The 15585-nt window shown below is 40.7% G+C and overlaps 1 protein-coding gene across 3 annotated transcripts in view; it reads right to left on the bottom strand.

The window, feature by feature from the left end:
• wwp2 (WW domain containing E3 ubiquitin protein ligase 2) overlaps positions 1–15585 on the bottom strand; it is a 236697-nt gene that overhangs the window by 136849 nt on the left and 84263 nt on the right. For all 3 annotated transcript variants that reach the window (XM_041191193.1, XM_041191191.1, XM_041191194.1), the window contains one exon: positions 4841–4978. In XM_041191193.1, the coding sequence (XP_041047127.1) occupies positions 4841–4978 (138 nt within the window). The remainder of the gene's footprint in view (positions 1–4840; positions 4979–15585) is intronic.

Genomic DNA, 15585 nt, shown 5'->3' with positions numbered 1-15585 from the left:
CCAAAGTACTCAGAATGCACTTGCATCCATGTAAAGTGGTGTGTGAGCATCTATGAAAAGTGGCAACATAATTGAAGAGTCAGGTCCTAATCAGGCTCCTGCAGTTATGAAAACCCAGTGGTGGCAGACCACTTTCACCACAGTGAATTTAATGGCATGAGGGCTTAGGCACAAAAGAAAGAAACTTAATATCCTTAATGGAACTAAAGATGGAGTGGCTAAGCAAGGAAGGGAGGTTGCTATTCATGCAAAAGCTGTCAAGCCAAGAAATATAATTATATCTGGGTTTCAGACAGAGGCAGCATTTTGGATTGGTGATATTCCTGGTGCATGTGTTTTGGGAATCATTGTAAGTTGAAGTTGTATTAATGTTTTGGAGAGAATCAGCATTTATATGCAGTGTTAAAAGGGGCAAAAGGATAACCATGTAAGTTACAGGCTGATGAACCTAAAATTTGTTGAGGGCAATATGTTGAGACTATCCTGAAGAAGGGTCTGGTGGCATACATAAAATAATATACAGTCGAGTTCAAATCAGTATGGCTTCATTGGGGCGGGGGGTGAAGAGGAGCCACCACATTGTCTGAACTCAAGTTCTTTGCAAAGGCATTCAAGCTTGTGGTTGATGAGCTATCTGGGTGTCAATGTATGGACTAAGCAAGGCTTTTGACAGTGTTGCTCAGGAGATTGATCCATAATGTGAATAAGCATTGATTGAGTGGGCAGTTCACCGAAATGGATTGACAACAACCGGATGCAGCAACGCTGGTCACACATGGAACTATATTGGAGTAGTGGAAAGTTAACAGCTTGGGTGCTCAAACAGCAGTTCTGAGACTTTTGCTATTCACATTATTTATCAATGATTTGAAATTGGGGATGAAGATAAACATGTTGAATTTTCCCACTACGTCAAGGTGAAAGTGGGCAGGGTTGCAAACAAGAGTAGCCTGATCAGATGCAAAGGGATGTAGATAGATTAGAAAGTTTGGCTGAGAAATTGCAGGTAAACTTCAGTGTTGACAAGTGAGGTTTGACTGATTGAAATCCTTCCAACTGCAAGGTAATGGGAATGCAGCCTCTGAAATTTGGTGAGGTCAGCAGAGATCATTTGCTGCAGTTCTTTTGATGGCTAAGGAAGCCAATTCTAGAAAGTGCAAAGTTATAAATTCATGTTTGGAACGGATTACTGAAGCAGGCAATCAAGGCTGATAACAGTCAGAGAGAATTGGACAGGCAGTCCCAATTCAGGGATCTAGGTAGTGAATGGTGCATTCTGATCTTTGATACTTTGGGGCTGCCCTGCAGGTCTCAACTGTGCTTGTACATTTTCATGTAAAATATTGCAAAATCCTGAACCTAAGAAAGAGAATTCAGGCAGGTGAATCAATGCCTGGTCAAAAAGGTAAATTTGGAAGAGGCCTTTAAAGGTGAGAGGAGGTGCAGCAAGCCTGACGTCGTGCAGCCAATTCTTTGGAAGGCCCCACAACAAAACATGGGATGAAAATGATAAAGTCATTGTTGAATAAGTACTGGTTGTGCACTCGGTTGTTAAGCAGGAGGAGGTTGTAGAGGGAAAGAAGGGCAAAGCCACGGAGGACTACCTCTGATCAAAAAAAAATTGAATAAATGGTTGCATTGAGCTGCTGACAACACAAGTTGTATACTTCAGTTCACACCCTGAGTACCAATTGAAAGTATGTGGCTTGATGATCTTGCTCATTCTGGACCTCTGGATGGCAGGCTTTGCCAGACTCAAAAAACTTAAGCAACATCTTGCATTCTGAAGCAACATCTTGCATTTATGATGTGCCTTTATTGTAGAAGAATATTCCAAGGCATTTCATAGAAGCATCATCAAAAATACTTTGGATGTTGAACCATAGTCAAAGAGATGGGTTTCAGAATGGTCTTAGAGGAGAGAGCAACAGAAGGGCTGAGGCAGGGATGGGGAAATCAAGGGTGGAGCCCAGGTAGCTAAAGGAACAGCTGCAAACAGTGTGATGAAAGTAGGAGTTACAGATCCCAAGAATAAAGAGTTTGGGCATGTGGGAGGCAGAGAGGGGAGTGAGGCTTTAGGGCTGGAGGAAGTGGAGAGGGACAAAACCATGGAGGGATTGAAACACCAAGATGAGACTTCCTAAATATGTTTCATGGAGGGTGCAGGTTAGCTAGGATAGTGATCATGACTGAGCAAAATTATGTGTGGTATAGGAAACAGTGTTTAGGAAAAGCTGAAGATTGGGAAGGATGGAGGACGGAAGACCCGAAGGCCATCGAGGAGAGTCAAGTTTTGATGTGACAATGACATGTATGGCCCTTTCAGCAGTGGATGGGCTAAGGTGAGATGGAAGCAAATAACATTATGGAAATGGAAGTAGACAGTCTTGATGATGGAGAGAATAAGGTCAGGAGCTCAGATTAGCATCAAATAGCTGAGGTTGCAAAACATCTCGTTCTGCCTGAGACAATAACTTGGGAGAAGAATTGAATCAGTGACAGATGTAAAACGTTCATAATCGTGAACAAAGATGATAGCAATGGCTTTCCCAATATTTAATTGGAAAAGTGCACCTCATCCAAGCATCCACATATACAAATGGCTAAAAACAAGTGCACAAGTCTAAAAAGCAACCAAAAAGGTGAATGGAAAGATAATCCTTATCTCAAGGGAGTTGGACTATGAAAGTAAAAAAAACTTTGCATTAGTCATACAGAGCTTTGGTTGGATTGCATTTGGACCACTATATTCAGTTCTGGGCATCACCAAACTTCAGGAAAAATATATCAGCCTTGGAGGAGTATGGAGTATGAGAATTATGTCAGGACGTCAATGATTAAATCATGAAACCAGGTTATATAAATTTGATTTTGAATCTCGAGGTTAGAAGGTTGACAAATGATTTAAACGAGGTATTTAAAATGATAAAGGGGTTTCATGAGATAGATACAAAGAAGCTAATTTCTCTGGTGGCAGAATCTAGAACTAGAGGGCATAATCTTTAAATGAGAATCAGGCCTTTTGGAATGGAAGCCCAGAAGCACTTTTCATACAAAGGATACTGGAAATCTGGAACTTGTTCCCACAAAATACTGTGGACTCTAGGGAAATTTCCATAATTAAAGCTGATATATTTTTCTTGGATAGCAATATCAAGGAATATGCAAACACACACAAATGGAGTTGAAGTACAGATCCACCATGATCTAATTAAATGGTGGAACACACCCAAGGGCTGAATGGTTTCCCCCTGTTCCTATATGGTCCCAGTAGAAGCACCAAATTAATAAAATCACAGAAATTATACAAACAGTGCCCAATGAATTACGAAGACTAGAATCTTTGGCTCTAAATTTGCTTTCAAACAGCTTTGGCTTTCTCAGAGCACAATTATAACATTTTATGTATTTTATATTTATCAATATTGAAAGATATAATACAAGGATGTACAAGAAGTATTAGTGCTCTCCAATCTAACGTTATTGAATAACTACAAAATCAAGCAATATTAATATTGTTAGAAAAATTCAACTGCAGTCCCCCAAGTTCTAAAAGCATGCTGATCAAAAAAATTTACACAATCTTCAAAACCAATCTTAAAGCTTTCAGTACATCAGAATTAATTTTTTACAAATCACCTTCAAAATTTTGTTAAACATAGCAAAACTATGAGCTGGATACAAAGAAAATGGATTGACAGATGTACAATGCAATTCACAAAGCCAACACTTCTTTTGTGGACAGAAGGGGAGAGGGGGCCTGGAACTCAGGCTCTGCAGGGATCTCATCAACTTATAGCCTAAAATAAAGACTTTATGTGTCATATTTGCATTCACCTTAGTATTGTTTTCTAATATTCTAGTTTATTGTAGCAACAAGGCTAGTTAGTTTTTGTTTTTTTTAAAGAAAATAGACTATTTACAAATTGTTTTATGTTCCCAATAATTTTTGGATTTCTGACAAATTCAATGAAACCCGTGTGAAATTTTGTGCAATACATTTATAAAGCTAACAAAGCTTTTGCCATTTTCAGCTTCTAGAATGAAATATGTCAAAGTTGGAAGGAACCTTGTATTAGACATGACAATGTCATGATGAATGAAATTACTGTTGGAATCAAATTAAAGGAGCTGCAAATCAACAGGTGGTTAGTTTACTAAATAAAAACGTGGTTCTCATTTGGCCTAAGTCATTGGTATGTAGTGCTACAACACAATAAAAGTCAATGAACTACATGCAAATATTTTGAAAAGATTGAAGAATTAGTTATTGCAAAACCACTTATTTTGCTAATGGACTTAAGTGCCAATGTAATTATAATCTTCATGAATTTTTTTCAGCCAATTTAAGATTGACTACTAATAAATATTAAAGTTAAAATCAACTGGAAATGGCAAACATTACACAAAATTTGATTGCTTGAAATTAACTACTTTGCAGTATAACATACACCAAATAATAGTAAGTTTACATGTAGAGTCAAACTGAGTATAAGTTGCTGTTATCATGTGCTTGTTTACAAGATGCATATTTTAAGTCAGTATTAGAACTATGATTATCTTTTATCAGAATCAATTTAAGACAAGAAACAGGCAATAGCACAGAATCATTGTCAAATTAAACTATTAGAGATTCAGTAAATAGAATTTTGCAACTTTAACACCACAAAGTATAATTTTTTTTGAAGAACAAACTTACCAGTTTTAATACTAACTATAAAAAACACACATTCTTTTTGAAGAGCTGCAAATCAATTAAGGTGCATTAAGTAATTTCTTATGTATGATCCATCACCCTCAATCCGAGCATCAGAATGAACCATGTGTGTGGAGTACTTACTTTCTGTCATGATGGTGCCATTAGGCAAATTTCCCAAGTCAACATTAAGGCCATCCAGGCAAACAGTCAATTCACCGCTGCACACAACACCACTTTTGTTTCCCACCTGAAGGTTCAAATTTAGCTGAATGTTCTCCACTGTGAGCAAAAAAAAGTGAGAAAAATGATTTGATTGAGTTTGTTATTTCTCTGCCACTCATAAGTGAGAAAATACCATGGGCAGTTTTCATGTCACCAAGCTTCTACAGACAAAGGCCTTCTGTTAAAGCACACCTGAATTCAAAACTTATTCAGTTTAAGGCTGGATGCACAGAGACAGGTTTTTCTCAAATGTTCTATACTAACTAAGACTGGGAGCAAAATGCTTTTGGCATTGCCCATCTTTCATGCACTAAATCCAAGGTTGGGCAGATGACTTGGCAAATTTTTACAAACACCACTACTGGGTTGATTTAGATAATCTCAGCAGGTTACAGCAATTTTCTCAGAGAGCATCTCCCTTTACTTTGCATTATCCCTCACAGTACAGCAAGACAGGGCCTCACCATGGTGTAAATTTCATGGCCAAGCACATTTGCACTCGCCCCAGGTTGCTTCACTAACCGTTTTCACAAAATATGTATTTGATAGGCAACCCAATGAAATGCATGCAGCACGCCTCTGCATTTACACAAGTAACTCAAAGCAGTATTTAACCTTTTTAAGCACGTAGAATGTTTTTCTATGTTAAAGATCCTATATAAACACAAAGTTGTTGTTTTACTGCTACAAACCAAAATAGACAACCATTTGAGCATCATATTTCCTCAATTAAAAATACGCATTTAGTTTGATATATAATCCACCAAATTGGTATTTTACATATGAATCACTTAGATTCAAAAATTTCCTCATTGCTAAAAATGTGCACTGCTGCACTATTTATTTTAAATAAAATTTTATGCCTCTCCTACAAACAGTGAGGAAAAGTGGCAAATTACTTTCCCCACTTAATTTTCTCACTTGATCTCCTCTCCTAAAGGCAATGATTAAGCTAGGACACAGTTCGCTGACTCAAGCAACTCTTCAGTATCTCAACTATGTCGCTTCTGTTTGTATGGGAATCTAAATAGTGATTCTTTAAATGCTATTTGACTGAGAGATGTAGCACAGCTAAGTCCAAAGATGTCCTTCTCCAATATCCACAATGGAGAGTGCCAAATGCAACACCTTTATACAAGAAAGGGGGCAAGAACAGTGCAATTGGATAAAAAAAATTGGCTTAAGGAGGGAAAGCAGCAAGTCATGGTAGATTGTTTTTTGAACTGAAAGGTGGCAGACAGTGGTGTTCCCCAAGGGTCAGTGCTAGAACCACTGCCATTTTTTGCTATACATAAATGACTTGGAATTTGAATACAGAGTAAAATTTCAAAACTTGCTGAAAATACCAAGCTTGGAGGAGTGGCAGTGCGGATGATACAAATTGCCTGCAATAGAACATAGCCAGGCTAGCATAGTGGGCAGACAAGTGGCAGATTGAATTTAATACAAAGAAGTATGAGGTGATGCATTTTGGCATTAGGGATAGGGAGAGGCATCATAGACTTAAATGGCACAATTCTAAAGGCTATGTAGGAACAGATGGATGTGGGGTTGCCGATGGCATGACTTTTGAAGGTGGCAGAACATACTGAGAGGGTGGTTTACAAAACATAACGGATACTGGGTTTCATGAATAGAGCTATTGAGTACCAAAGCTGAGAATTTACACTGAACCTTAATAAAGCTCTGGTTGGGCCATAACTAGAGTATTGCATCCTGTTCTGATCACCACGCTTTTGGAAGGATGTGGAGAGTCCTGGAGAGGATGCAGATTGGATGCAGAATTTATCAGATTGGTTCCAGGAATTGTGGGGGTGGGGCCAGCGGTCTCAGTTACAAGTTTGGGCTGGAAAGGCTGGGGTTGATCTCCTTTGAGCAAAGGACATTGAGGGAAAATTTGATAGAAGTGTACAATATTATGACAGGCTTAGATATCGTAAATGAGGAAAAATGCTTCCCATTAGCTGATTGTACAAGGGCGAGGGGACACAAATTTAAGATTGTGGACAAGAGATGCAGGGGGAATGTGAAGATGATGTTCAAATGCAGTGCATGGTAATGGACTAGAACTTGCTGCCCAGCAGGGCGGTGGAATGATTTCAAAAGGAAATTGGATGAGCTCTTGAAGGAAACAAACTTGCAGGGCTGGAGGGACTGAGCAGGGCAGTAAGACTGACTGGATTGTTCCACGGGGAGCCAGCATGGACTCAATGGGCCAAATGGCCTCCTTCTGTGAATGCAAATAACTCTTATGACTCGAAGTGCGCATTACAGCAGGGATTACACAAGAGATTACGATTCTACCTCATGTTTCCACCCATTCTGAAACCAAACCTTCTACTGCCACTCAGTTGAATTTCTTCAGCCAAACAAAAGCTACAAATTAAATGATTAACATTTTTGCATTATAAAGGTGACCAAGTTAACTCAAGTATGTTTGTATATCACAGCAGGGATGCTGTGGGATGAGCTCACCAGACAGCAGCCCAAAAGATCATTCATGGAAAAAGAAAAGATAACTCATCCAGTGCATGGTATAGGCTGTTATTCTGCTATTTGTTCTTCTCAACACTTTTGCCTTTACAATTGCCTTAAAACATAGGAACTCAATGGTTAAGTGAAACAGTTGATGTGATGCTGAGCCAGAATGGATAGCATGGTGCCAAGTTTAATCTTGGTTTGCACTGAGTTAGTCAATATCTGTTAAGACAATAGTGGCCAGCTCAATTCCAAGCTAAGCAGGAGAGAAGAAATATAAATATTATTAGCTCTTAACTGCTACCCAGTGATACTGCTAGAAAGCACATCAGGATACCAATGAATGTGGGTTCAAATTCACTTACAATATCTCCCACATAGCACAGCCTGCCAGCACATTATCTGGGCATGAAGAATGAAACTTGGATGAGATACTGAGGACAGCTGGCTCCTGCCCAGCACAAATCACCACCAGGAAAGGAAGTACAAAACAAGACAATTAGAGGAGGCGGCTGCCGGGGGTGGGGGGGGGTTTGGCATGAGAAAGGTGAGCGAACAATAGTGAAAAAATTGCCCTCACTGAATGTTATGGTTTATTCTCAGAATTTCAAATGCAAAAAATTCTCAATTTCAAAGGGCCATCAAAGAGACACAATGGGAGTGACCAGGTAATTTACACAGGAAAAGGAATATAACAGACTGAAAAATAAAAGTCAGCTCAACATGCAGTCCATTGCCAGTCTCCCATGTATCTCAAGCAAGCACTTGTAGAGCAGATTGTCTGGCTGCACTATTAGACAAGACACATACATAGAATGACAAAGAGCCTATGGCACAGAAACAGACCATTTGAACCAACAGGTCCACACCAGTGCTTATACTCCACACAAGCCTCCTCGCACACCTTCATTTAGCCCAATCAAACATACCTTGTATTTCCTTCTCCTTCACATGTTCACCTCAAATGCATCTAAGCCAATCACATCAACTACTTCTTGTGGTAGTGAGTTCCATGTTGTAACCATGCTCTGGGTAAAGGAGTTTCTCCTGAATCCCCTATGAATTTATGAATGACTATCTTATATTTATGGTCCCTAACTCTTGTCTCCCCAACATGTGAAAAATCTTCCCTCACATCTACTCTACGAGGTCACCTTCTCTTTTCTACAGAAAAGTGTTCCAGCCTGTTCTTTCCTAATCATTAACCTCTCAGTTAAGTGAGCAAAGAAAAATGTGGAGATTATACAAAAATTTTACTTCAATCTGAAGTAGTCAAATGCAATTGAAGGTAATCCGCAAGGTTCAGTGGTTGGGCCCAAGCTATGCACAATCTATATCAATGATTTGGATGTGGGGACCAAATGTGATATTTCCCAATTTGCTGATGACACAAAACTAGGTGGGATTGTAAATTGTGAGGAGGATACAAAAATGCTTGAAGGGGATCTAGACAGACAAAGTGAGTGGGCAAGAACATGGCAAATGGAATATAATGTGGAAAAATGTGAAGCTATCCACTTTGGTAGGAAAAACAGAAATGCAGAGTATTTCTTAAATGGTGAGAGATTGGGAAGTGTTGATATCCAAAGAGACCTGGGTGTCCTTGTTCATGAGTCACTGAAAACTGACATGCAGGTGCAACAAGCAGTTAGGAAGGCAAATGGTATGTTGGCCTTTATTGCAAGAAGATTTGAGTGCAGGAGTAAAGAAGTTTTGCTGCATTAGTATAGAGCCTTGTGAGACTGGACCTGGAGTAGTGTGTACAGTTTTGATCTCCTTACCCAAGGAAGGATATACTTGCCATACAGAGAGTGCAATGAAGGTTCACCAGACTGATTCCTGGGATGGCGGATTGTCCTATGCAGAAAAATTGAGAAGATGGGGCCTGTATTCTCTAGAGTTTAGAAGAATGAAAGGTGACCCTCGTTGAAGCATACAAAATTCTCACAAGGCTCAACAGTGCAAGTGCAGGAAGGATGTTTCCCCTGGCTGGGAGTGTGGGAATGGTGGTGGGGGTCCACGACCAGGAGGGGCAGTCTCAGAGTGAGGTTAGCCATTTAGGACTGAGATGAGGAGGAATTTCTTCACTCAGATCGTGGTGAATCTTTGGAATTCTCTGCCCCGAGGGCTGTGGAGGCTTAGTCATTGAGTATGTTCAAGGCAGTGATCACTAGATTTCCAGATATTATAGATATCAAGAGATATGGGGATAGTGCAGGCAAATGGCATTCAGATAGAAGATTAGCCATGATCTAGTTGAATTACAGAGCAGGCTCTAGGGGTCAAATGGCCTATCCTGTTCTTATGTTCCTCTGTAATCAATATCTCACCTGAGCTTCAATGATTTCTACAAGAATGGCATCATGACAAATATGGCCCATTGCTTTTGAGGTCAACCAGAAAAGGTCTACAAATGCTGAAAAGCTGAGATTAAAAACTAAAAATGTTCAGATGTAAAGCAAATCAACATTAGATTCTTTTTTAAAATTGTATCTTTTTCTTTTAAACATACATTGACTATGTGTATTTACACCATTATATTTGTATTACCACAATGCTCTTGATAGGTTGAGGTGCACAAGATGGACCCAGAGTGTTAGGGATTTGTGGAAGAACAAATTCCTTAAAGGTCATGATGAGATCTAAGGATTGAAACTCCAATGGAATGATCAGTGTGTATTGCTAGCCTGTACATAAGAAAAGGTTCAAGGCAGGAATGAAACTGCAATGGTTATTGAGGATGCCCACTGAATTAAAGACAATAGAGAACTTTCTTGATCAGTGCATCTCAGCCCAATGAGGAAGTTCTGGGGAATGAAGTGGGGCACTGGGAGCATGCTTCTGTTTGAGAGCAGTTGGGGAACAGTAACCAAAATATTACATTAAGAATGGTTACGGGGATTCAATCATGTTACTGGAGAAAAGTTAATTTCAATGAGTTGAAAATGGGTCTGGTCCAGGTGGATTGGAATCAAAAATTGGTAGGCAAAACAACAATCAAATAATAGAAAGCCTTCAAAAGGAGGAAATGGTTTGGGTACAGAATAGACATATTCTTATGAAGGGGTAAAGGAAAGCCATCCGAATTTAGAGCTCCTGGATGACTGAAGGTATACAGGTTAAAATTAGACAGAAAAGGCTTAGGTCAATTATATGGCTTATAATAGCTAAATATAGATAGTACAGAGGAGATCTAAAAAAGGGAATAAGGGGAGGTTGGCAGAGTATAAGAACAGATTGTGTTATGATCTTGGTCATGACTAGTAACTTTGTGAAGAACAGTCCAAAATCCCAGTTATTTACAGAAAAAAGGAAGCCACAAGATTCCACAAGTTGAAACAAAAAGATGTTTACCATACAAAAGTCAAACAAAGCAAACACTGAATATTATCTTGGGTAACCACCTATACTCTAAAAAACAAAGGATCAACATAAGCTAAACATGGCAGGCAAATTGTGGTTGGTGAAACTATAAATCACACATAAATGGCAGATACAACTATGACAAATCTTAGGAATTGGCTCGACAATTCACGAAGCATATGTCATCAATCTCAGTCACAATGTCTTTCAAAACTCTGTTTTCTTAAAGGAGAATTTCAGCTCCTCTTCTTCTAGGATTTAACCTGATCCCCAGCTGATGGCAGCGCACAAACAACCCGAGTTCCGCAGGCCCAGTCTTCACCAAAAATGGCATGTTTGCAGAACCTGAACTCTGCTTACGATGGTCTGAATGGCGTAGATCCACCAATATTATCTTCAAGAAGCAGAAACAGTTGCAGCCACTGTATATTTGCCTATTCTCAGCTTCTTGATCTAGTCTGTCTTCTTCAGCCTGCCTGTACTGCACCACTGAGATCATCATCATCTGAGATCTGATGGCTCTGCATTCTTTTTATATGGTTTCAACCAGTTTCAGTCTTCCACAAGTTTTCGCTTCCAATCTCAGTTTCAGTCTCAGTTTCCTTAGAAACCGGGAGGGTCATTTTATTTCTCAGTTTCCCTTTTCAGTCCTTATTTTCAATTAGGGTCTGTCTCAAAAAATACAATATTTGAAACTATGGATTCCCTTATAACTTGCAGTTCACATAAAACGTAACCCCAAAGTCTTATATAAATACAAACTGTAATAGGGTAGTCAAACGAAGGGTGGGATGAATTAGGGGCCAAAAAGGAGATCATGTGGAGGCATCATCGCTGAGGTATTAAGTGAGTACTTTGCATCAGTCTTCACAAGAGGATACTGCCAATTCAGCACTAAAGGAGAAAGCAGTAGCAATATTGGATAGGATAAAAAGAGAGGAGGTACTTAAAAGATGAGCAGTTCTCAGAGTAGAAGTCACCTGGTCCAGATGGGATGCATCCTAGGTTACTGAGGGGAAAGAAGGGCTCAAGTAGCAGAGGGCCTGGCCACAATCTTCCAATCCTCCTTGGATATGGGGACAGTGTCAGAGGACTGGAGGATGGCAAATGTTGTATGCCAGCTTTTTTTTTAAAGAGAGGATAGACATGGCAATTACATACCAGTAGCCTAACATCGGTCATGTGGAAACTTTGGAGGCAATAATTCAGAGCAAAATTAATTGGCATTTGGAAAAGTAAGAGCAATTAGGGATAGGCAATAACTACTGGCTTAGCCAGCAATGCCCAGATCCCAGGAATGAATATATATACATAAATAAATAAGTCAGTCCAGATTTGTTAAAGGTAAATTTCAACAGTTTGATTGAGCTTTTTGATAAATAGCAGAGAGTTCACAAAGTTAGTGCAGTTGACGATAGCATTTGAAACAAAACAGATGATCTGATAGCCATTACTGAGACATGGCTACAGGATGACATTGATTGGGACCTGAATATTGAAGGGTACATGACATTTTGGGAGGACAGGAAGCTAGAAAAAGGTGGAGGCGTGGCTCTGTTAATTAATGCTGGTATTAGCAAATTAAAGAGGGATGAACTAAGTTCAGAAAATCAGGATGTAGAAACAGTTTGGGTAGAGGTGAGAAATGATAAAAGCAAAAAGTCACTTGTGGTAATGGTGTACAGGCACCCTAACGGAAGGACATAGATTATAAAAGAAGAAATAATAGGAGCTTGTTAGAAAGGTACAGTGATAATCATAGGGAATTTTAATCTGCATGTAGGCTGGGAAAATCAGATGCGAAAAGGTTAGCCTAGATGAGGAATTCATGGAATGTTTTTGGGATAGATTCTTAGAACACCACATTCTGGCACCAACCAGAGAGCAGGTTAGGCTAGACTTGATATTGTGCAACGAGATAGGGTTAACTGATTACTTCACTGTGAAGGCACCCCTTGGTAGAAGTGATCAAATATGGGAGAGAAGACTGGGTCCAAGATAAGCCTTTTTTTATAGAAACATAGAAACTAGGAGCAGGAGTAGGCCATTCAGCCCTTCGAGCCTGCTCCACCATTCATTATGATCATGGCTGATCATCCAACTCAATATCCTGCTCCAGCATTCTCCCCATACCCTTTGATCCCTTTCGCCCCAAGAGCTATATCTAACTCCTTCTTGAAAACATATAATGTTTTGGTCTCAACTACTTTCTGTGGTAATGAATTCCACAGGCTCACCACTCTCTGGGTGAAGAAATTTCTCCTCATCTCAGTCCTAAACGGTCTACCCCATTTCCCCAGACTGTGATCCCTGGTTCTGGACTCCCCCACCATCGGGAACATCCTTCCTGCATCTACCCTGTCTAGTCCTGTCAGAATTTTATAGGTTTCTATGAGATTCCCCCTCATTCTTCTGAACTCCAGCGAATATAATCCTAATCGACTCAATCTCTCCTCATTTGTCAGTCCCGCCATCCCAGGAATCAGTCAGGTAAACCTTCGCTGAACTCCCTCTATAGCAAGTACATCCTTCCTCAGATAAGGAGACCAAAACTGCACACAATATTCCAGGTGTGGTCTCACCAAGGCCATGTACAATTGCAGCAAGACATCCCTGTTCCTGTACTCAAATCCTCTGGCTTCGAAGGCCATCATACCATTTGCCTTCTTTACCGCCTGCTGCACCTGCATGCTTATTTTCAGTGGCTGATGTACAAGGACACCCAGGTCTCGTTGCACATTCCCCTCGCTCAATTTAAGCCATACAGATAATAATCTGTTTTCCGGCTTTTGCTACCAAAATTGATAACCTCACATTTATCCACATTATACTGCATCTGCCCACTCACTCAGCTTGTCCAAATCACTGAAGCATCTCTGCATCCTCCTCACAGCTCACCCTCCCACCCAGCTTTGTGTCATCCGCAAATTTAGAGATATTACATTTAATTCCCTCATCTAAATCATTAATATATATTGTGGATAACTGGCGTTTCCCCACTACCGACGTCAGGCTGACTGCTCTATAATTCCCTGTTTTCTTTCTGTCTCCTTTTTTTAATCATTCATGGGATGTGGGTGTTGCTGGCTAGGCCAGCATTTATTGCCCATCCCTAATTTCCATTGAAAAGGTGGTAGAGTGCTGCCTTCTTGAACCACTACAGTCCATGTGATGTAGGTACACCCACAGTGCTGTTAGGGAGGGAGTTCCAGAATTTTGACCCAACGACAGTGAAGGAATGGCGACAGATTTCCAAGTTAGGATGGTGAGTGGCTTGGAGGGGAACTTCCTGGTGATGGTATTCCCATGAGTCTACTGCCCTTGTCCTTCTAAATGGTAGCGGTTATGGGTTTGGAAGGTGCTGTCTAAGGAGGCTTGGTGAGTTCCTGCAGTGCATCTTGTAGATGGTAAACACTGCTGCCACTGTGCGCAGGTGGTGGAGGGAGTGAATGGTTGTGGATAGGGTGTCAATCAAGTGGGCTGCTTTGTCTTGGATGGTATCAAGTTTCTTGAGTATTGTTGAGGCTGCACTCATCCAGGCAAATGGAGATCTTCAGTCACTTTCATGACTTGTGCCTTGTTGATGAAGGGCAGGCTTCAGGGAGTCTGGAGGTGAGTTTCTTGCCGCAGGATTCCTAGCCTCTGACCTGCTCTTGTAGCCACAGTATTTATACAGCTAGTCCAGTTGAGTTTCTGGTCAATGGTAACCCCCCCCAGAATGTTCATAGTTGGGGATTCAGTGACGGCAATACCATTGAACATCAAGGGGCAATGGTTAGTTTCTCTCTTGATGATTGTTCAATCATCAGTGAACACCATGACTTGAGCTTTTGATGGAAGGAATGTCATTGATAAAGCAGCTGAAGATGGTTGGGCCTAAGACACTACCCTGAGGAACTCTTGCCATGATGTCCTGGAACTAAGACGATTGACCTCAAACAACCACAACCATCTTCCTTTGTACTCAGTATGACTCCAACCAGCGAAGAGTTTTCCGCCTATTCCCATTGACTCCAGTTTTGCGAGGCCTGTCTGATGCCTTCTTGGTCAAATGTTGCCTTGATGTCAAGACCAGTCACTCTCACCTCACCCGTGCTCAACTCTTTTGTCCATGTTTGAAATAAGGCTGTAACAAGGTCAGGAGCTGAGTGACCCTGCCGGAAACCAAACTGAGCATCAGTGAGCAGGTTATTGCTAAGGAAGTGCTGCTTGAAAGCACTGTTAATGACCCCTTCCATTACTTTACCGATCGAGAGTAGACTGATGAGGCAGTAATTGGCTGGGTTGGACTTGTCCTGCTTTTTGTGTACAGGACATACCTGGGCAATTTTCCACATTGCTGGGGAGATGCCAGTGTTGTAGTTGTACTGGAACAGCTTGGCTAGGGGCACAGCAAGTTCTGGTGCACCACTCTTCAGTACTATTGTTGGAATATTGTCAGGGCCCATAGCCTTTGCACTATTCAGTGCATTTAGCTATTTCTTGTTATCACAGAGGGTGTATCAAATTGGCTAAAGACTGGTATCTGTGATGCGGGGGATCTCTGGAGAAGGCCGAGATGGATCATCCACTCAGCACTTCTGGCTGAAGATTGTTGCAAATGCGTCAGCCTTATCTTTTATGCTGATGTGCTAGGCTCCCCCATTGTTGAGGATGAGGATATTTGTGGACCCAGAGACCAGGAGCTCTTCCTGTTCCTGTTAGTTGTTTAATTCTCCATTACCATTCACGTCTGGATCTGGCAGGACTGCAGAGCTTAGATCTGATCCATTGCTTATGGAAGTGCTTAGATCTGTCTTATTGCTTGCTGCTTATGCTGTTTG

This window comes from Carcharodon carcharias, chromosome 7 (assembly GCF_017639515.1).
Source record: "Carcharodon carcharias isolate sCarCar2 chromosome 7, sCarCar2.pri, whole genome shotgun sequence".
NCBI lineage: Eukaryota > Metazoa > Chordata > Chondrichthyes > Lamniformes > Lamnidae > Carcharodon > Carcharodon carcharias.
Note: the sequence above shows the minus strand (reverse complement) of the source record. Positions and strands in the feature narration are given on the sequence as shown.